This window comes from Paramisgurnus dabryanus, chromosome 4 (assembly GCF_030506205.2).
Source record: "Paramisgurnus dabryanus chromosome 4, PD_genome_1.1, whole genome shotgun sequence".
Taxonomy (NCBI): Eukaryota; Metazoa; Chordata; class Actinopteri; order Cypriniformes; family Cobitidae; genus Paramisgurnus; species Paramisgurnus dabryanus.
The window spans coordinates 25,666,123-25,688,531 of NC_133340.1; the positions used below are offsets into that span (position 1 = coordinate 25,666,123).

At 37.8% G+C, this 22,409-nt stretch overlaps 3 protein-coding genes across 3 annotated transcripts in view; 1 reads left to right on the top strand and 2 right to left on the bottom strand.

Annotated features, from left to right (window-relative positions):
• The window catches only part of pdcd11 (programmed cell death 11), a 32,694-nt gene extending 16,418 nt beyond the window's left edge, over window positions 1-16,276 (bottom strand). Inside the window, exons 1-19 of the mRNA XM_065295382.2 lie at window positions 16,190-16,276; window positions 15,684-15,793; window positions 15,462-15,596; window positions 14,017-14,184; window positions 5,750-5,911; window positions 5,460-5,568; window positions 5,209-5,384; window positions 5,014-5,121; window positions 4,679-4,888; window positions 4,321-4,445; window positions 4,147-4,207; window positions 3,922-4,068; window positions 3,103-3,354; window positions 2,128-2,253; window positions 1,857-2,051; window positions 1,567-1,737; window positions 1,251-1,461; window positions 993-1,145; window positions 668-780 (exon numbers count right to left, since the gene is read on the bottom strand). Coding sequence (XP_065151454.2) covers window positions 668-780; window positions 993-1,145; window positions 1,251-1,461; window positions 1,567-1,737; window positions 1,857-2,051; window positions 2,128-2,253; window positions 3,103-3,354; window positions 3,922-4,068; window positions 4,147-4,207; window positions 4,321-4,445; window positions 4,679-4,888; window positions 5,014-5,121; window positions 5,209-5,384; window positions 5,460-5,568; window positions 5,750-5,911; window positions 14,017-14,184; window positions 15,462-15,596; window positions 15,684-15,779 — 2,718 coding nt within the window. The 5' untranslated portion in view covers window positions 15,780-15,793; window positions 16,190-16,276. The remainder of the gene's footprint in view (window positions 1-667; window positions 781-992; window positions 1,146-1,250; window positions 1,462-1,566; window positions 1,738-1,856; window positions 2,052-2,127; window positions 2,254-3,102; window positions 3,355-3,921; window positions 4,069-4,146; window positions 4,208-4,320; window positions 4,446-4,678; window positions 4,889-5,013; window positions 5,122-5,208; window positions 5,385-5,459; window positions 5,569-5,749; window positions 5,912-14,016; window positions 14,185-15,461; window positions 15,597-15,683; window positions 15,794-16,189) is intronic.
• A 145-nt stretch (window positions 16,277-16,421) lies between these two features.
• atp5md (ATP synthase membrane subunit k) lies at window positions 16,422-17,991 on the top strand. The gene is made up of 4 exons (XM_065295387.2): window positions 16,422-16,528; window positions 17,164-17,266; window positions 17,369-17,464; window positions 17,891-17,991. Exons 2-3 carry the CDS (start codon window positions 17,180-17,182, stop codon window positions 17,456-17,458), a joined length of 177 nt encoding a protein of 58 aa, XP_065151459.1. The 5' UTR covers window positions 16,422-16,528; window positions 17,164-17,179; the 3' UTR covers window positions 17,459-17,464; window positions 17,891-17,991.
• A 25-nt stretch (window positions 17,992-18,016) lies between these two features.
• Window positions 18,017-22,405, bottom strand: taf5 (TAF5 RNA polymerase II, TATA box binding protein (TBP)-associated factor). The gene is made up of 11 exons (XM_065295386.2): window positions 21,969-22,405; window positions 21,507-21,732; window positions 21,077-21,392; window positions 20,788-20,951; window positions 20,258-20,393; window positions 19,873-19,993; window positions 19,612-19,741; window positions 19,289-19,453; window positions 19,033-19,210; window positions 18,715-18,892; window positions 18,017-18,630 (listed from the first exon to the last, which is right to left on the bottom strand). The coding sequence occupies exons 1-11, from the start codon at window positions 22,372-22,374 to the stop codon at window positions 18,413-18,415; spliced, it is 2,238 nt and encodes a 745-aa protein (XP_065151458.1). The 5' UTR covers window positions 22,375-22,405; the 3' UTR covers window positions 18,017-18,412.
• Window positions 22,406-22,409: the final 4 nt, after the last annotated feature.

Genomic DNA, 22,409 nt, shown 5'->3' on the forward strand with positions numbered 1-22,409 from the left:
ATTAGGGCTTGGCATAGATAAATCTAGATTAATCTCATACAAAATAAAAGTAATTATTATTTGCATAATATATGAGTTTATGATGTGTGTAAATATTATGTATATTTAAACACACGCACATACATATATATACACACATTTAAGAATTTTTTTATTTATATAGTTTTTTATTGACATATAATATAGAATATATAAAAATATAATTTTAATATATACACACACATGTAAACGTTTCTTAAATACATACATGAATGTGTGTGTATTTATATATACATAATAGTTACACACACCACAAACTCATATGTTATGCAAAAAATTACTTTTATTTTGTATGAGATAAATCTAGATTAATCTATGCCCAGGGCTAGTATATATATATTTATTTAGATTTTGATATAATTGATATTATATATAAAAAATATATACATGAATTTTTTATTCGTTCAAGCGGCGATGTATACGTGTGTGTATTCATATATACATAATAATTACACACAACACACAAATATATTATGCAAACACAAACTTTTATTTTGTATGCGATTAATCATGATTAATCTTTTGCCAGCTCTAATTTTAACACGCTATAATAAATTATCCATATGATATTTTGAGCTAAAACTTCACATATGTACTTTTTATATATTAAAAGCTGAGTTGTACTTACAGTTTTTCTCTTTGCGGTCAACTTTGGCAACAGCGACACAATGACCTGAGATTTTAAAGGGTTGATGTGAAGCACAACAGCTGTCAGCTTGAAACCTGGAGTCACATTCACTCCTAAAAACACAAACACAAATGTGAACAGATTTTAAAAAGATGGTGGTTCACCAACTTTCTACACTTACTTCAGATTTAAGCGGATAATTATGCGGATAATTTTATCGAAAGCACCTTAAGGGCATTCAAGGTTTACATTTTTAGCAGTACGTGTGTTTCCTTAGAATCAAACCCATGACCTTTATACTGTTAATTCAGTTCAGGATCCTCACCTGTCGTGTGATATTTTGGTGCCAATACGGTGGCCTCACTGAGCTGATCTGAGGTCAGTGTGACCGAGCCGTCCTCTCTGGTATCTTCCACAACCATCTTTATTTTATCTCCGACTGACACAGATGCAAGCTGCTGAAGGAGGTCAGATTCACCTTGAAGAGACACACATCTTATAATGGGCAATACATTTATTGAGTGCGTTTCATTTTAATGGGATCATCCATATGCAATTCCCTACAAAAGTGTGAATGTCAAACCTCTGCCTGTCACCATCTCAGCTATGGCCCTCCTTTCCTTCTGGCCCTGGATCAGCCTGTCTTGGGCGTCATCTTCAGGGATTAATTCTGACACTTTAAGACTGACCAGAAACCTTTTCTTCTCCTCATCCAGATTTGTCACCTTAGCGACCACCGTCTGCCCAATGGCGTAGATTTCAGAGGTGTCCTTGATAAAATGCTCACCCATAGCCTGTGAGATAAAAAACATCAATTTTACAACGGCACCGTGCAGAATGCTTTCAAAAAGCTTTGCGTTGATTTACGATCGATCAAGCAACACATAAAATCGACGTACAGCTTTGGGGGCGAGGCCGAAGAGACCGTGAGGAAAGCTGATGAAGACTCCGTAAGTCATGACGTTCTTCACCCAACCCACCATCTGCATCCCCACATGCAGCTCTGAGAACACTTTAGGAAGGCCTCCATCCTCGAGACAGGCCTTTATTGAAGGTTTCTTGGTAAGGGTCTGAATAATTTTATAGGTTAAGGAGAACTGAACGTTTGTTGTTAGAGATCTGAAGCCCATCAAGGAAAATACAAAAAACACAAACAAGTAACTCCTTAACACAGGTTCTGGGAGGATACAACGCCCTTTTTTGACTTGTTGAGGCACACTGCATTGGAGATGTCGTCCCCCTCCTCCAGCGCTTCCCACAAATTCATGCAGTTGGTCACGTGATCAGAGAGATGCACCGTGGGTAGAAAAGCCGGCGTCCCTTCGGGTAGAATGGAGACCTCGAGGCCATCCAGGACTTTGTGGCGCACTCTTACATCAACCGTCTAAAGGGAAAACAACAATGAAGTTGCAAAAACTAAAAGAATGGAATCATTTAAAGAATTTGCAATAAAAAATTACCTTTCCAACTTCAAAATCAAACTGTGCCGTCTGTGCCTCCTTTACATCGCCCTCAGTTACGGCCTTGAAGGATAAGAGCAGTTTCTCGTTTGCTACATCACAATTTAAAACTTTGGCTTGGACGACCTGCAAGAAAAACATCAATAGCATTAGTTACTGTGAACTAAACATATTCAGCCGAATGACAAAAATGTGTGAGAGAGGAAAAAATTTAAAGGCACAATGTGTCATTTTCGTCACTAGAGGTCGCCATACACTATAATGGAGCGTGAAATGATGGGAGTTGTAGTCTTTTACCTCCACTGCTGATTGGAAATCAGTCCGACGGGACTCACAAATCATGTTAATGGATGATGAAATGAAATAAAGTTTTATAACTTTAGAAACAGAAAGCCTTTATATAAAAACAACAGTGGTGTGCCAGACACTACAATACTACTTCCGCATGTTGCGCTGCACAGATTGATCGGTGTGTGAAATCTCAAGATATACTGCTTTCCTTAAACGCATTGATTTTGTACAAAACTCGTTGATTTGAAAAGCTCTGTGTCCCTGATTGGCCAGCTAATCTGTACATTGTGATTGGCCTGAATACCTCTGACGTCAGCCGGAAATGTGCCGCTTCTTACCATGTTTGAAAGATTCACTCACAAAGCAATGCTAACTGGAGTTCACTTACAGGCCGTGAGTCCGAAGTGGGAATTATGATAATGTCGGTCTTGTCTACATCAACAATCCCAGGAAGTAAACTGTTGCCTACAATCCGTGTGTTTGTTGTAGTCCATGAAAAGAGATTTACGTTGGAGACGATAACTCGCGTCATTGTTTCCTTTGGGGTTTTGCATATTATTAACATACTAATACACACTTACACACCAAATGGAAATGTAAAATTTTGAATCAGACAAAAAAGTGCCCTTTAATATACTAGCATGTGTTTAGCAAATCAGAACCACTGTGCATCTTCTCACTGACCTGACCGACAAAGAAAAGCTCTTCTGGATCAGCCACAAGCTCTGTGGACATTTCCCTCAAAGGAACCAAGCCCTTCACTTCTCCGTAAAAACGCACAATGCAGCCGAACTTTTTCACGCACACAATGCAGCCGTGAGAGACGCGGCCCACCCTTGCGTCAGAGTAGGCTTTAAAGATGGGCAACGTGGACTCCACCAGGGCCTTTTTGTTTGTTAGGTGCAGTCGCTTAGTAGTTGCATCCACAGTTAAGACCTAAACATAAATTATATTCAATTAGTTATTATCCAGTATAATTATCATTACACAAAAAAGACACAAAAAATTTATTTTTAAAGGGGCACTCCACTTTTCTGGAAAATATACTTATTTTCCAGCTCCCCTAGAGTTAAACATTTGATTTTTACTGCTTTGGAATCCATTCAGCTGATCTCCGGCTCTGGCGCTACCACTTTTAGCATAGAAAATCGCAACTTTCAATTTTTCGTCAATCTTCGTACACAATGTACCTACGGAAGAGTCAAGTTTTAAATAGGAAAAATATCGAAACTATTTATTTCTTTTTTTTTTTGGCGCGATGCTAATGGTCTAATCAGATTCAATGAATTATGCTAAGCTATGCTTCAGACACGGAGATCAGCTGAATGGATTCCAAAACGGTGAAAATCAAATGTTTAACTCTAGGTGAGCTGGAAAATTTGCATATTTTCAAAAAAAAAGTGGAGTGTCGCTTTAAGAGAGCAAAAGCAAATAGCCTAAAATAGACAGAGAACCTTAATTCATTACACATTTTATATAATAAAGACTAAAAACAGGCCTAACCCTGCACTTGACTTTCATGCCCTCGTGAAACTTTTTCTCTGGGTTTTTTAGGGTGACGTCGGCAAAGTGAATCGAGGGTATCATTCCCTTGATGTGGTCCGTAATCCTCACAAACATGCCGTATTTCTGCAAACTAATAACTGTGCCCTGAAACACACAAACATGTCACACATTAAGTTTTAAAAATCGTATTTTGTTACATTAAAGTTTTGTGTTGTTGCTCACCTCAACAATTTGCCCCACTTTGATGTCTTGGTATCTGAAGAATGTTACTTCAATGGTGCTCCTACAAAACAATACAAATTTATTATTTAAAAAAAAAAAAAATGAACGCAGCAGCTAGATGGCCACAATTCTGTGTTATATTAAACATATAACTTGTCAAATGTAAACCCTCACTTGCGTAGTGAAACCATGTGCATTTGTTCCATTGGGCTGTAATCTGTGATTCTCAGAGTATGTTTGGGCTTAGCCAGCAAACGATTTGGGTTGAATTCTTCTTTAGGCTCCTTCATTTGGTTTTTCTAGATTGAAATTTTGAAGAAAAGTGTCACAATAATAGCACATTAGTATTAGTTGGTGTCACTACATATGCCAATGTCATTGGTTTATGGGTTAGATTCCAAGGAAACACAATTATGGATACTTTGATGTCACTTTGAGATAAAATCACGCATAAAAATCTTAACAAATTTTCAAGTGTTCACCAATTTGTATGAAACACTGAACAAAAGCAATGTTTGCATTGTATGCTTACGTGCGCAAAGGCCACTGTATTGTCGGGCATCTCCATCAGGGCCCCAGAGTGATGGTGTACGGCAGTCATCTTACAGCCCTCGACAACCTCACCCAATCGCTCACTGCTGAAGTTATCCAGTGCGATGCCCCCTGGTGGCAGCAGATGGCTGCGCAGGGAAAGGCTGATGAGCCGATTGGAAGGCTCAATGTACAAAACCCTTGCCAGGACCTGGGAATGGGCAACGGAGAAGATTAGACTTCATAGATAAAACTGCAGGCCAAAGCCATGTGCTCAAAAAGTACAAGAGGGAAATAGGGAAAACCGTGTTGCAATGCATGGTTAAAATCTCTTACCTCATCTCCCACTTTGTAGCTAGCTGCTTTGCCTTGATCAATATGCAAAAAATCAACGACTCCGCTGAAAGATGACAAATACTCCACAAGAAGCCCATGAGGAGTCACCTACCATGAGAGGACATCAGAGCTGCATTTAAGTGTCTCATAAAATGTGCAAATGCACTTTAAATTGAGATGAGGGATTTTTCGTACCTTCTTTATGCGCACTCGAATAAGCAGGCCAGGCAGGAGACTGTCCAGCGTCCATCCATGCTGAGTCCCAGCAATAGCCTTACCGAGAGCCTTTGGATCCAGAGACAGGCGCACCACTCGCCCTTCGTTCTTCACTTCCTCAAGCAGGCTCAACACGTACTGGCCCACCTTGAGATCTGAGATGAACAAACACTCAACATCATAAACTCACGAGAGCTAGCCAATGCGATTTTCGATTCTGGATTTCTCACCTTGTTTCGAGGACGTGCTCTTTTTGGGCAGGAATGCTTTAGTGCCACTGACCCCGATGTCAACCAGGAATCCGTGATCTTCCACGCTTTCCACACAACCGCTCAGCGTCTAAAATATTAAAAGGGTTTGATTTGACAAAACTTATAAATGTAAAAATAATGATTGTGTTATGAAATGCACAATATTTATGAATGCTCTGAACTATTGCAGTTTTATTCATGATATCATCCAATCCTGTTAATAACTGCACACATTTTTTTAAACACCCATCCCAAGCATGTGATCTCACCATTCCAGGTTTTAAAGCGCCCGCACTCAAACCCTTGTTAATCTCTTTTGGGTTGATTGACAGTTTAAGACTAAGATGGCCATCTACAGGGGACTCTAAAGAAGATACAACACATCTGACCAGAGTTCCAGGAGCAACAAGTTCAGAGAGGGCGACAACTTCCTACGAATGAGAAAAACACAAAATTATATTGTAGTGTTGTTTAATATGACATGTTGCATATTTCTATGGGGGTAATATGATGCCAATATTATTGAAAATGGACAGAGTAAAAGTCACAAATAGATATTACAACTTGTAAACACAAAACGCAATCTACAAATAGATTAAAAATCCACAAACACAGTCCTTGTGATCCGCAAATGTAAAACAAGATCTACGAATCGTCTTTGTGATCCACAAATATAAAGCATGATTTACAAAAAGAAATCAGTGACTTGTACTTGAAAACCAGAATTTGAATGAATGTAAAGTGACTTCTTTGCAGATGAATATCATTTTCTATTTGTAGATTGTGTCACATTTGTTTTCAGAATTCTGACACTATTGTTTCGCTTTGGTGACAAAATAATGCCATAATCGTTGAAAATGAAGAGACTACAATTTGTAAACACGAAACAAATCTGCAAATAGGTTCCAAATCTGCAAACAAACTCCTCATGATCCGCAAATGTAAAACGAGATCTACAAATATATAAAAATCCACGAACAGACTCTTCATGACATACAAATATAAAATGCGATTTACAAATAGATTTAAAATCCGCAAACCAACTCTTTATGATTCACAAATAGAAATCATCGACTTGTACTTGACAAACAGAATTTAAATGAATGCAAAGTGATTTGTCTGCGCATGAGGGTCATTATTTGTTTGTAGATTGTGTTGCATTTGTTTTCAGAATTTTGGCACAACTGTTTCGCTGTTTTCCATTAAAAAAATCTACAAATGCCCTCCTCACAATTTGCAAACAAACACAGTCTAACTTGTATTTTCCAACCATTGTAAAAAGACATTCTTACACATTCTGTGCAAAGTTCAGCATGCAAGTGTTGAATCTGTGTTTGCAGATCACAGGGCATTCACGAATCCTTCTGCACAAGTCTACAGATCTTTTTGGCACTATCTTTCCGCAGAGTTTGTCACTACGATCCACGCGTGTAGTCAGCCAATCAGGGGTATTGCTTCTAAGTAATGCCACGCCCCCTCAATAAGCTCTTTTCAAAATAAAAGCTGGGCTCACTGCCATTTACCGTTGCCGGTGTTACAGCGCTGAAAGGCGGCCAGACCGCGTTATCGATATTATATTAATGATATTAAAGCATTTATGTATAGCATGGCAAATATGTAGCATTAACGTGAACTAGAACAACCCCTCGTTTAAGTTATTATCAGTGCCTGACAATTCAGCCGAGGTCATTAAATCGTTAAAAACACTGCATGAAGCGGTTTTATCATTAAAACATCAGTGTCTCTTCAACGAACATTTGCCGAATGTCAGCGAGCCAGCTGGATGGAGTGGAGCTGCTAAGGTGACGCAGCTAAAATAAAGCAAGCGGGTGCAACGATAATATTGGATGTAACTTGCCGTAATTAACAAAAACATGAGCCTTATTTGACAGCAGCACTAATTGAACTATTTGACGATATGCATTTGATATACATACCGTGACCGGAATGCACTTACAAATCGCGCTGTTATTAGAAACATTTAACTGTTTCCAGACTGAGCATGGAGACAAACAAGCCGTTTATAGAAGCAGCTGCCTGTCAGCGTGTACGGAATGAAGTCAAAACGGTCTCGGTTTTTAGACCGGCAGTCTGCCTGTGCCATTCCACCCTAATCCGGACTGCAAATTACATGTTAATATTATATCCACCATTTACAATCCTTCCTTTAAGGTCTGTTCTGCTTTTAACAGCTCAAAGCTATTACTCTCTGTAGCTTTCGAGTCCGTTGTAGGCTACAGGTAAATTTTGCAGTTGTTTTAGTTAACTTTGCAGAGCATTTTATTGTCGGAAATGGTCCTGGGCTGGGTTTTCCTATAACGATTGAACTTAGCACTCAAGAGTGCTTTCTACAAGGTAAAACGATCGCTCGCAGCTGGGTTTTAAGTGCTACTAACGAGTCGCTATCCCTTTGTCAAGTGCTGAAATGTCACTTACTGAATGACTCGTAATTGTAGCAGAAGCTTGTTTAGGCTAATGATCTTCAGCCGATGTGCACTAATATTTTTTAAAATATTATTAATTATTGTTCAATGACTTATTAAATGTTTTAATAATTTGTGCATCATGAAATATTCTTTTTTCATATTTAGTTAGGACTCGTCCCACTGCGCAATGCCTTCTGCATTTTATAATATAGTTTAGATTTTTCTTTTTATTTGTTGTTTATTATCTATGTTTATTTATTATTAAGGATTATTGCATTACCCAGTTGCGAGCGATCGTTATACGTGTATCTTTGGGAAACGCACGTAAATGAACAACGAATGTTCGTTAAGTAGCTCGTAGAAAGCGCTCTTAAGTGCTAAGTTTAATCGTTATCGGGAAACCCAGCCCTGTTCGTTTGGAATGTGACTGGCACACAGCTCTAGTCAGGACTGATTAGGCTATCCATTTATCAAGTATTGATTAATTATTTTCACTTAATCCCTTTTGCATTTTACAAAAAGTAGAATAGGCAGGCATATTCTGAATTTAATCAAAATTATGACTGTGGCGTTGAAGGAACCTTCCTTTAGTGATAAATAAATAAGTTATTTTGCTATTATTATCTAGCAAATATGACAGTTTTAAACAAACTAAGTAGCCTATTTATTTATTTATTTATTGGCAAATGCAGAACAACAAGGAACATGTAGAACATAGGCGACACGCCTCTACCTTGCGATGAGAAGATTAATCATGGGGAACATAAGCTAAATGTAATTTTAAAATGTATTTAATTTAAAAACAAATTTAAACCGAAAGCGGACTGTTTATGCTTGTCAAATTTATGCTGGCTCGGTCAAAAAATTTCGTCAGGCAGTATTTGATATATGTATTTGTGTTCATGGAAAACAATATAGGCTATAGAAATTCGTGCTGAGTGACAGGAAAAAGAAAATCGTGCTATTGGCACAAGAAAAAAAAGTGTCAATGAATACGAACAAATAAATCGAAAAAAAATTAAGATATTGTTGATTCTGCATTTATCCAGCCCAGCATAAATTTGACAAGCATGTGCTTTCGTTTTAAAAATGACAGTTAAGCCTTTAATCATATAAGGGAGAAAGGCGTGTAGCCTACCTTTGCTTTCTCCTCATTGTTCTGCATTTGCCAATGAATAAGTCAGTCATATTTGTTATAAAAAAAATCAATGTATGCTACATAATAATAGAACTTGTTAATTTTTTACCAAAATAAGAAAAAGAAAGTCGGTAAAAATGTGCACCCAGCTAGACACTCAAAATGAGGGCCGGAGTGGGACTCGCTGACTATTAAAATAATATAATTAAATCCTCAGTAGCCATATCTGCTATAATGTTCTCTGCAGCCTTGAAAATTCATTGTATTTTTCTAATATATCATTTCCAATTCAGTGCAAATACAGTAGCCTAAACAATTATGATTTTGCCATAATTGTGCAACCCTATATTTTAATATTATTTAAGTAAACTTGTTAAAAAACTACTAAAAGGGAACAAATGTGTTTTTCCCTATATTTCTATAAAAAAATGTAGGTCTTGTAAATACGTATGGGGTTGCAATAGTTTGGAACCTACTGATATACAAAACTGGCTAATATGTCCTGACTGGAGCTGTGCGCGTCTGCGAAAAAAAAAAAAAAACGAAATAGGCGTCAGCTCATTTAATGTCATTGTGCTTTCAGTTAACCTGTTTAGAACTAGAAGTGTTCGCCCTGCCCTCGACTTTAGGCGGTGCGTTCAAGTTCATATACAGCGTGCAGACAGCGTGCCCGAGCGCGAGGGGGAAAAGTCCGCGGGAGAAACTCAACAGCTTTAATGTACAAAAACCTTACGACAAACGAGAAACGTTCTAACGGAAGCCTTCAGTCAAGCAGGATTAAAAAGAGGATGAGAAACGTGCAAAATATACAATGTACAGTATATACAGTTATGTCATTAATAACTACTGCTTTTAAAAGGACTTTTAAGTTATTGTTTTTGTTTCATTTTCAAAGTTTGATACATTGTGCATAATGACATACTTGGAAAAAGGGATAATTCAACAATAATTTATAATTGTATATCTTTTATTAATTTTATGAAATACATCAACTATATTTCAATGCACATTTAGGCCCTGAACAAAAAACAACTCGCGAGGGGAGGACTAGGGATTAACCCTTAATTAACTTTAAGGAATTAACTTTAGTGTTTAGAATTCAGTTAAAAACCAAAAAAAGAATTCTGTGTGCTTTTTGTTTAAAGTGCTTGTTTTTATTTAATGTATTTATTTATTCACTGGTGGTAGGGTTGGGGGACAATGAAGGGGAGGGGGGGAATAATTTGATGTAACGGGTGGAATAATTTTAACATGTCACCTGCAGTCCGGGTGAGGGTGGATTGCAGACTGCGGGTCTAAAAGCCAAGACTGTTTTGACTCGATTTGAGTGCCTAGCTCGATTTGAGTGTCTAGCTGGGTATGCGGTTTTATCTACTTCGTTTTTCTTATTTTACACTGTAAAAAATGTTTTGTGGCTTAGTAAATTTAACTAAATAAAATTAGTCAATTATATAAAAAATAGGTTAAAAGAAAAACTATTTTTGAGTAGAAAATAATGCAAAAATGTGAGTAATTCTAGATTAACACATTATTTAGTTAATTCCTAAATTTTATCATGTAAAATTTGTGAGAAGGAAATTAAATAATTATAAAAAAAATAATAGGCTGTATTAACTTAAAAATATAGTGCATCATTTTTGCATCCACTTTTTAAAGTAAATTTTACATGGAATTTTTAGTAGGCCTAATTGCTTCTCCATGTAAAACTTACTTAAACATTGCAATTGCTTAAATTGCAAAGGCTTAAATTCAATGTAAAACTTACTTTTAAAAAGTGTATGTAAAAATGATGCACTGTATTTTTTTTTTTTAGTAAATCCAGCGTATAATTTTTTTCATATTATTTTTATCAGTGTACTTAGTTTGTTTAAAACGGTCATATTTGTTATTAAAAATCATCAATATATGCTACGTAATAATAGCAAAAGAACTTATTTATTTTTCACTAAAATAGGAAAGTTTCTTCATGCCACAGTCATAATTTTGGCTAAATGCAGAATATGCGTGCCTATTCTACTTTTTGAAAAAAGCAAAAAGGATTAAGTGAAAATAATGAATCGATACTTGATAAATGGGTGACTTGTTCATTATTGTAGTATCAAGAAATGCATTACATTTTTTAAAAACAAAGCCCGCCTTTTAATCTTTCTGACTAGAGCTGTGCGCCAGGCAAATTCCAAACGAGCAGGGCTGGGTTTCCCAAAAGCATCGCTAAGTAGATCGTAAAAACAATCTTAAAATTCATCTTAGAATTATGGGCCGTTTCCCAAAAGCTTTGTAGCTTAAGTAGCACTCGAAAATCATCGTAGATCTACGAGTGCTCTGGAGTAATCGTTAATTTATAAGTGCATCGTAAGACAGCAGTGTTACAAGGTCACCTGCAGGACAACCAGCAAATTGCACTCCTGCAATAACGATAATGTAATGTTTTAAATGTAGGCTATATTTATTTATTGGTTTTTTTTTCTTTGTTTATTTGTTTAAATTACTTTAATATAATATATTTAAAATTCAAACGAGAAATTAAATTTAAATTACTAAACATAAATTAATTAAGAAGGAAAACGTATTTGGTACAATTTTGGTAAAAGTTGGTACTAGCAAATTGATAAATGGTTCCTACCAATTGCTGCTATAATTCATCTAGGCTACAGTAAAAAAATATTTTTTTGAAGGGTATGGCATCTGATTAAAGAAACCAAATAAATATTTACGGTACAATGCAATAATCCTTAATAATAAATAAACATAGATAATAAACAACAAATAAAAAGAAAAATCTAAACTATATTATAAAATGCAGAAGGCATTGCGCAGTGGGACGAGTCCTAACTAAATATGAAAAAAGAATATTTCATGATGCACAAATTATTAAAACATTTAATAAGTCATTGAACAATAATTAATAATATTTTAAAAAATATTAGTGCACATCGGCTGAAGATCATTAGCCTAAACAAGCTTCTGCTACAATTACGAGTCATTCAGTAAGTGACATTTCAGCACTTGACAAAGGGATAGCGACTCGTTAGTAGCACTTAAAACCCAGCTGCGAGCGATCGTTTTACCTTGTAGAAAGCACTCTTGAGTGCTAAGTTCAATCGTTATAGGAAAACCCAGCCCAGGACCATTTCCGACAATAAAATGCTCTGCAAAGTTAACTAAAACAACTGCAAAATTTACCTGTAGCCTACAACGGACTCGAAAGCTACAGAGAGTAATAGCTTTGAGCTGTTAAAAGCAGAACAGACCTTAAAGGAAGGATTGTAAATGGTGGATATAATATTAACATGTAATTTGCAGTCCGGATTAGGGTGGAATGGCACAGGCAGACTGCCGGTCTAAAAACCGAGACCGTTTTGACTTCATTCCGTACACGCTGACAAGCTGCTTCTATAAACGGCTTGCGCTTGTTTGTCTCCATGCTCAGTCTGGAAACAGTTAAATGTTTCTAATAACAGCGCGATTTGTAAGTGCATTCCGGTCACGGTATGTATATCAAATGCATATGGTCAAATAGTTCAATTAGTGCTGCTGTCAAATAAGGCTCATGTTTTTGTTAATTACAGCAAGTTACATCCAATATTATCGTTGCACCCGCTTGCTTTATTTTAGCTGCGTCACCTAAGCAGCTCCACTCCATCCAGCTGGCTCGCTGACATTCGGCAAATGTTCGTTGAAGAGACACTGATGTTTTAATGATAAAACCGCTTCATGCAGTGTTTTTAACGATTTAATGACCTCGGCTGAATTGTCAGGCACTGATAATAACTTAAAAGAGGGGTTGTTCTAGTTCACGTTAATGCTACATATTTGCCATGCTATACATAAATGCTTTAATATCATTAATATAATATCGATAACGCGGTCTGGCCGCCTTTCAGCGCTGTAACACCGGCAACGGTAAATGGCAGTGAGCCCAGCTTTTATTTTGAAAAGAGCTTATTGAGGGGGCGTGGCATTACTTTGAAGCAATACCCCTGATTGGCTGACTACACGCGTGGATCGTAGTGACAAACTCTGCGGAAAGATAGTGCCAAAAAGATCTGTAGACTTGTGCAGAAGGATTCGTGAATGCCCTGTGATCTGCAAACACAGATTCAACACTTGCACGCTGAACTTTGCACAGAATGTGTAAGAATGTCTTTTTACAATGGTTGGAAAATACAAGTTAGACTGTGTTTGTTTGCAAATTGTGAGGAGGGCATTTGTAGATTTTTTTAATGGAAAACAGCGAAACAGTTGTGCCAAAATTCTGAAAACAAATGCAACACAATCTACAAACAAATAATGACCCTCATGCGCAGACAAATCACTTTGCATTCATTTAAATTCTGTTTGTCAAGTACAAGTCGATGATTTCTATTTGTGAATCATAAAGAGTTGGTTTGCGGATTTTAAATCTATTTGTAAATCGCATTTTATATTTGTATGTCATGAAGAGTCTGTTCGTGGATTTTTATATATTTGTAGATCTCGTTTTACATTTGCGGATCATGAGGAGTTTGTTTGCAGATTTGGAACCTATTTGCAGATTTGTTTCGTGTTTACAAATTGTAGTCTCTTCATTTTCAACGATTATGGCATTATTTTGTCACCAAAGCGAAACAATAGTGTCAGAATTCTGAAAACAAATGTGACACAATCTACAAATAGAAAATGATATTCATCTGCAAAGAAGTCACTTTACATTCATTCAAATTCTGGTTTTCAAGTACAAGTCACTGATTTCTTTTTGTAAATCCTGCTTTATATTTGTGGATCACAAAGACGATTCGTAGATCTTGTTTTACATTTGCGGATCACAAGGACTGTGTTTGTGGATTTTTAATCTATTTGTAGATTGCGTTTTGTGTTTACAAGTTGTAATATCTATTTATGACTTTTACTCTATCCATTTTCAATAATATTGGCCTAAAATTACCCCCATATATTTCCACCTTGTTTTTTGTGCATATCTACTGTATGTTACCTCCAAATTGTGTTCAGAGTCCAGTTTGTCAACAAGGATCTTGGTGTAGGTGTCACAGATGTTGTGGATTGGAAGGTAACCAACAAGGCCACTTGGCAGACCCACAACTATCTCCAAATCTAAAACTTCCCGCACACAGCCCAGCAAAAGAGTGCCAACTTTTAGATTCTAAAAAGCAGAAAAGAGCAGGGTAATGTAACACTAACACGAGTTTTTGTGTTTATTTATATGAACTAAACATCATCTTTAATGTGGGGGGGGGGGGGTCGACCGATTATCAATCTGGCCGATTATGGATAAATAAAAAAATATGAAACATTTAGCAGATTATCGACATCGGTCAAAAAAAAAAAAAAAAACGCTTTGTTTATAAAAAAACCCGTAATTTTTTTTAATGCACTATTTTAATAATCGGTATCGACATCGGTCCTGAAAAACACATATCGGTTGACCTCTAGTTTGAAGTGCATTATTATCAAAAATGTACAAACAATTGCATACATTACAGTGCAAGTGTGTGTATTGTAAAAATAAAGGATTTTATTAGAGATGATATATCAATCAATAATCGGTCGATAAAAACTATTTTCACACTATCTGCCAAATTAAAACAGTCGATAGTGTGAAACAGCTTAAACGGCCGATAGTCATGGCCGATATATCCTGTCAATCAAAAGAGAACAGGAAAATGAAACGAGTTTGAGCTCTGTGGATAGAAAATGCAAAGAAACTTCACTAGTTTAATGTTCAATCTCAAAGGAACACGCCCACATTTTGGGAATTTAGCTTATTCACCGTATCCCCCAGAGTTAGATAAGTCCATACATACCTTTCTCATCTCCGTGCGTGCTGTAACTCTGTCTGACGCAGCCCCTGCTAGCTTAGCTTAGCACAAAGACTGGAAGTGAATGGCTCCGGCTAGCATACTGCTCCCAATAAAAGACAAAATAACGCAAAATAACACATTTTCCTATTTATAAGTTGTGATTTGTATAGTCACACCGTGGACAAATAACAAGGTAATAAGACAAATCAAAACATATAAATAGGAAAATGTTCGCATTATTTTGTCACTTATTGGGAGCAGTATGCTAGCTGGAGCCATTCACTTCCAGTCTTTGTGCTAAGCTAGCAGGGGCTGCGTCAGACAGAGTTACAGCACGCACGGAGATGAAAAAGGTATGTATGGACTTATCTAACTCTGGGGAATACGGTGAATAAGCTAAATTCCCAAAATGTGGGCGTGTTCCTTTAATGGTCATTATATGAATGAATAACATTCAGAAAATTTAATAGTCAGAATTTTGTTAATACAAGTAAATTTAACCACCAAACTATCGGTATGGGCACATATCAGTCTGAATAATCGGCTATCGGTGCAAATATGTAATATCGGTGCATCTATAGATTTTAGATTTATGTCGTTCATACGCATCTTAACCTACCCGAAGATGAAGAATTTCCACACTGGTGGCAGTATTGAGTATTAAACCCCCTGCATCCACTTTCTGCCTTTTTACATCCTTCCCATCATCGTGTTTCGCAGTCTTTCTCTTCTTTTTAACCTCTGGTTCGTGTGACTGAAAGAAATTTTATTACATTCATTAAATGCACATACGGTCATTACTCAAACAAAAGTCACTGATTATCCATCATCACCTCCATACCTGAAAGAGATTGTCCACTTCATGGGACTTCACAGGTTTGTCCACAGAAGGCTTCTGTGTGCCACCTCGGGGGAAATCTTCCTCCATGGACTCCATTTCGCACCAATTACCTACATTTAAATTCCAGTCATTAAACAAACTCCTTAACTTTATTTATTTTAAAGAGAACACATAGATCTGTATTTCTGAACTAGGGGTCCAGGGCCCGGTGGGGCCTCAAGAATAGACATTCAATGGGGCCTCAAGATTACTTAAAATAAAACAAAACAAGCAATAAAAATAGCCACAACAACTAAAACGCAATACAAACTTTAGTGTTTTGATATTTAAAAACACACATTTCTTTGAAATGCCAAGCTATCGAATATTTTACAAACATGCAGATATGAACAGTTGCCTGCATTCGTACAATAACTTTAGCACAAAGTTTATTTTACTTTAGTTTTAAACAGACAACATTTGATTTCAAACAGCGGTTTAAATCAAACTAACATGATAGTACTTACGTTATAAACTGTTTGTAGATCAGTGTAAATATCCTCATGCAGAAACTCACATGTAGCTCTCACAAGCGTGCCATCATTACGACCCGGATGTAAACACTGAAGGGTGGGAATTAAAACTATACCCATATTGAACCAATGGAATTGCGTGAAATTTAGATTGACGTCTCTTTCGACCAATAATTTGGTGAAAAATGTGATTGACGCGAAAGAAATCCAATAATCGCAGAGTAAATTTTCAGAAGCCGAATGCAAAGAGAAGGCGGGATTTCCTTTAATCGCTCACTTTCCGGCCTCTCGATTGAAGGGCACCAGTTTATTTGAAGAGCTCAAATTTGCTTGGTAAGTCACGTTTTGCATTTTAATAACAATTTATTTTCTCTATTAAGACTTTTATTGTTTGCTATTCAAATCGTTATGTTTGCAAAACGAATAAATGCTACTTAATAAAGCCAGAGGTCGCCTTAACTATAAGGACGCCTGTTTTAGGGAATGGGCTTACTTATACGCTATTATATAATTTTCAAACATGTGATGAAAATTACAAGCTTGAACATTAAATCTTATCGAATAAAGTACAACAATATTTTAACGCAAACGCAATCTTCCTATGCATTCTTGTCGTTTTAATATTTCGCGTGACCTTACGTCCCTTCTGATATACCATCACAGAAATTCTAATGAATTTGATGGATATAATGGGAATTGTGGTCTCTGTGGATCTCTGCTGGTATTGTGTGGGGTAGTATTGGTGGGATCTTATATGGCAGATGGGAACCAATAGAACACCATTAAAAACTACTGAAATAGGCCTAAAACGCACTACATTAGTGGTAAACTAACTTACTATTGGTCCAAGATGACATTTTATAATGGAAATCATTAGAAACCACAGTTTTGGTTTTGGCAGGTATATATTATGGTGTTGCCTACAATGCACTCATATAAATGAATAATATTTTTGAATTGTTTAACAGATAAAATACAATAATCATGGGTGGACACGACGCAGGGACGCATCATCAGTTTACTGGCATTGCCAAGTACTTCAATGCATACACCATTACCGGCAGGAGAAATGTAAGTGAATCGTGTCAAGTAACGGCTGGATTTGCATTTCAGTGGTAACTTGCTTTTGTTTTTAATAAAGAAATTCTTATGACCCTTTTTTTTTGACCTCAGTGTGTGTTGGCCACATACGCCAGCATTGGTGCCATTATCCTCTTCTTCAAATTGAAGCCCAAGAAGCAGAAGGCAGTAACATCAAGTTAATTTATAGTAAGTTGTTTTCATATCGGACCATGAATCACCTTTCACTTTCATTGGTAGGGAAAGAGTGGGGTAAGATGTGCCATTTAGCTGTCACATGCTTAAAAAAATCACCCAAAATTGTCAACATTTATTCACCCTCATGTCATTCAAAACCTGTATGATAAATTTTTCGCCAGTGGAAGTCAATAGGTCCCAATAAATGTATTCTTAAATGTTATTTAGTTAAAATATTCCTTTAATTTAGAAAGTTTATTTAAGAGTATTAATAACCCCCCCCCCCCCCACACAAACACCAAGTACTGCATGTTAGCTTTATAAAGGATGCCAGATGTTTTGATTAGAGGACATGTCATGTACCATTGCACAGTTTACCCAATTATTTTTAAGTACCGTATAGCATTTGGTCTAATTCATTTCTTTGTCTTTTTACAGGACATTTTTGTGAATGCAGAGGGGTGCGGAAAGTTTGATGTCCTTGTGTCAATATCATCACAGTTCTATGTAAAGAATAAAAGATCACTTACAGAAAACTACGTTGTCTAGAAAACTTGTTTTATTTACACGTTATGCAGTAATATAAAAGCTTGTGGAAAATGAGAATAGTGCTACTATACATCATGAATTGGAATTCTTCATCAATACCAAAATTTGGCAAAAAGAGCTGTTCCTAGATCAGCCACCTCATTCAGTGATAAATGATGCAGAGGGGAATGGAATCAAGCATGGCAGTGTTGTTATAGAAGAGATGTTTAAGCTTGAATCATTTTGACATGAATATTCTGATCCCAGATCAGATTTTGCAGTGACAGAAGAGGTATTTGTGGTATCTTATGTACACGCTCGGTGCTTGTTACAGTTTGATCTTGATGGTTATCCAAACTACTAGCAGCTGCGAGTCAAAGTTCTTATTACGCAACATGTTTAGTTTTTTTTAAAACACTACTGCATCTCCTGTCACTGGGAGTTATACGCCCCTGCAGCAAGGAGCAGGTTACGTCTGGTGAAGTGCAGGTGGGCGACGGGTGTAGATTTTGAGTGGTACGTCCCTAGCAAGAGCTCTTGGGAGTTATCGGGCAGGTGAATGTGTCCGGTCGCTGCAGTGAAATCATCCATCTCTATATCATCAAAAGCCTTTATAGCATCCCATAATCGTACTGTGTTATCCATAGAGCCTATGAAAGACAGAAGATTAATTTTAAAAAAAAAATCTAAAACTTGCATGATAAACAAGCCATAATACATTCAGGGGTCCTCACCTGATGCGAGAATTTCACCGTCTCTGCTGAACCTGAGGGCATAGATTGTGTCTGTATGTCCCTTCAGCTCTCCGATCATCAGCCCGTGTCCGATATCCCACAACAGAACTCTCCCGTCTGTTGCACCAGATGCCAGGAACTTTCCATTGGGTGAGAATGCTAAAGAATGGATGGGACCCTGGAAAAAAATGATTAGATGAAGAACAAGGAATAAAAATTGGTGATAGAATAAAAACATCAATAAAGCCGAAACAATGTCCACCACTACTAATACATGAATTCCAGTTTCAAATAAAATTGAAATTGAGACTTCAGTACCTTGTGTCCTGTGAAAATTCGGACGCAGTTTCCATTCAGTACATCCCAGAGGCGCACGGTGCGGTCGGTGGAGCCCGTGGCCACATAGTTAGCGTTTGGATGAAAGCGTGTGCAGGTGACGTCAGCTAGATGGCCAGCAAATATCCGCAGCGGCTGGTAATGATCTGTGGCCCAAAGGCTGGAAATAAAAGACAAATATTTATTTGCCCTGCAACATTAGCCCATTTATATCGTTAAAAAAAAACAAATCTTCTACCGTGCCACTCTGTCATGTCCTCCAGATACGAAATAATAACCAAAGGGTGAAAACTGAGTGTCCCACACGGGATAATTATGTCCTTTGTAACCCACAAGACAAGTAAACGTCTGCAGACTCCACAGCCTGACTGTACCATCCTCAGAGCTGGATAACAAATAGTTCCTAAGAGAGATGGACAATAGAGATATTTAATAATACTTACAGATTATATGGTGTAACATACACAAGTTATGTTTACTTCATATCATACTAGTTAGTTGGCGCTTCCTTTGCATATACATCCTAATTTTTGTTCACCCAGGCTGAATTGTTTCACATACCTGTCTGAACTGAAGCTGACACCGTACACTGGCCCACTGTGACCGTGGAGGATCTTCGACTCGCTGGCTGTCTTTTCATCCATGATCCTCTCAAGAACATCATCTGACTCCTTATCAATCAGATTCAGGTCTAGGGAAAAGCACATGTCAGTGGGTTTAGTGAAAATTATGCACGGCAGAAGATATTAACGGCTAACATGACTAGTGGATGACTGATATATCGGCCATTAAAATATACATTCTGAGTAAAGTAGTGTATACCTGCAGCAGATTTGACCTTGCGTAATTTTTTGGGTGTGACGCTCCAGACACGGACGGTCGAGTCGGCAAACCCACCCGCTAGAAGACTAGAGTCATCTGTGAAGTCTACTGCCGTCAAACCCTAAACAACAAAAAAAAATAGAATAAAATGAACACATCAAAAACAATACAATTATTAAAGGTGTACAAAAGAAAAGGTGCATACAAAGAAATCAGAACATTTAAGTATACAAGTTGAGTCATAATAAATAGAAATCCCCTTACTGATAAAAATGCTAATGTGTCAAATACTTATTTTCCCCGCTGTATATTATATTGCCTTTCTGTCAATAAATTCTGCATAAAATTACACATTGATTGTACCTTTAAGTGAAGCATCTCTTACCTGGTAGGCATTGAGGAATGTGTAAAAGCAAACAGAAGGCAGGTTGTCTGGGCTGAGTCGGATTCGTTTGGTGCTTTCTTTCATATACATGATCTTATCCAGCTTGTCTGAATCCTTCAGCTCTGGCAGAGGTATCCTGTTTTACCAGGGTACACCCCAAAAAATACCAAAGAATAACAGGTTGTGATGCATATACTTGTTTCAAAAAACGTAATCAATTTGTAGTCAAATGGATAAATGTAACATTCAAGCAAACACAGTGTTAGTGTGTCAGCTGGTAGGGCATTGCATAAGCAGGGAAATAATAAAAAGTATGCTTTGAGTACACTGTAGATCACTTTGGATAAATGCACAAAATGTACATGGTGATTATATAGATGCAGATACATTTAGTTTTTTTATCATTTGGTACTTATTGTCATGGATCACCAGATGTTACAGGCAATAACAAAATTATATTTACTGTAAAAAGTGTCCTTTTTTTATTTATTTTAATGTTATAGCACATGATTGTTGTTGTTCTGCTGTACCTGTTTTGCTGAGGCGCATTGGGGTCTTGCTTTTTGCTCTTGGAGCCCATACTGTCCTTCTTAGCTTTCTTCTTCTTGGGCTTCCCTTCCTCGTTCTCTGCTTCATCGTCTTCATCGTCAAGTGGGACCTCAATCTCTGGCTCCTTTAGCAGCCCATAATATACCTGATGACAACACAGCACATCTTGAGATCATTTTCGGTCTATATTAGTATGTGATCCAAGCAAATAACATGACATCCATCCACCATGTGCTTCGACAGACACACCTGCTGCTCATCACGACTGACCTTTACTTTGTTAACCTCTCGCTTAGCCTCCCCCCCTAGACTGCCAGACATGCTGTCGATCTGACCCTTGCTTCGTGGCATCCCGTCAAAAATGTCAATGTACAGGTGCTCCTGAATGATGTTCCATATCTGGTTATTTTGCCGTTCCTGCAGGTGTCTCTTTAGCAGCTGATAGGAGTCCCGGGAGATCCGGAGCACGAAGCGGCTGGTGCGGAAGTCCAACAGAGCCTCATTCCCCTTCATGTGCTCTTTCTTCGTAAGGCCACAGAGAACGCGCAGGTCGTCCTCGTAGTAGCATTCCTGATCACCACTAAACCTATTGGTGGAAAAGAACATGGATACATAAAGTATTAGTTTTAAATACTATTTTGGGATATTCTGCTAATTGGGGTGCTGCATTTCAATCGTTGCATGATGTGAATATAGTTACTTTTCAAAGAAAGCCTTAGCTTCGGTCTCATGGTTATTGTAGACCAGCTCCAGGTACATGTGAACAAACAGAGGGTAGAAGAGCTGTGACAGCTCGGCCCTGTGACAGTCCAGGACCGACTCAATGAACTTCTTCAGGTCACTGTAGTAAACCTTATACAGGGATGGGTCCCCCTGCTGGGTGTATGCTGACAACACAACACTCACATCTGGCTGGTCTTCCCCACCTGCAGATGACAATATAAACATAAATCAAAATGAAAACGTGAATGTGGTTAATGCAAGTGAAATTACAGTAAAGGAGGCTAAACAACTAGTTTTGACGCTTTGATATTTTATTTTTGTGCTGATGCAGGTCATGTTGTTGATAAGAATTCAACTGTTTTTTTGTACAAAACCTGTACTCCATCATTGCATGCCATTAAAAACATCATATCATTGATAAGACATCTGGTAAACTCACTTTTTGCAGGTAGAGGGGCGCTCTGGGGGGCGGCTGCTGATGCGATGGACACACGGTTGAGCAGAGACTTTGCATCCACTCCATCGCCATCACCCTTCCCTCCAGCCCCAAGCCCTCCACCACCAGCATCGGCACCCTGCGAGTCCTCCTGGTCGTCCGACAGACCAGCTTCACGCCGCAAAATATCCACCGACTCCGTCAGTTTATTCCGCTTCAGAAACTGCAGCACCGCGATCAAAGTTTGCTGGTCCTCCATCTTCGGAGCTCCGCCGCCGGCGGGGGGCAACGTGGAGAGTGCCCCGCTCCCTGTGTTTCCCGCGAGCTTTACTGATCCATCGCTGAGAATTTCAGGCTTTGTTTCTTTCTCGGTGTCCAACTCGATCGTTCCGTCTTGCACAGCCGCCATTTTGCCCGGCGCGCGCGGCGCAGGAGCCAGTGACG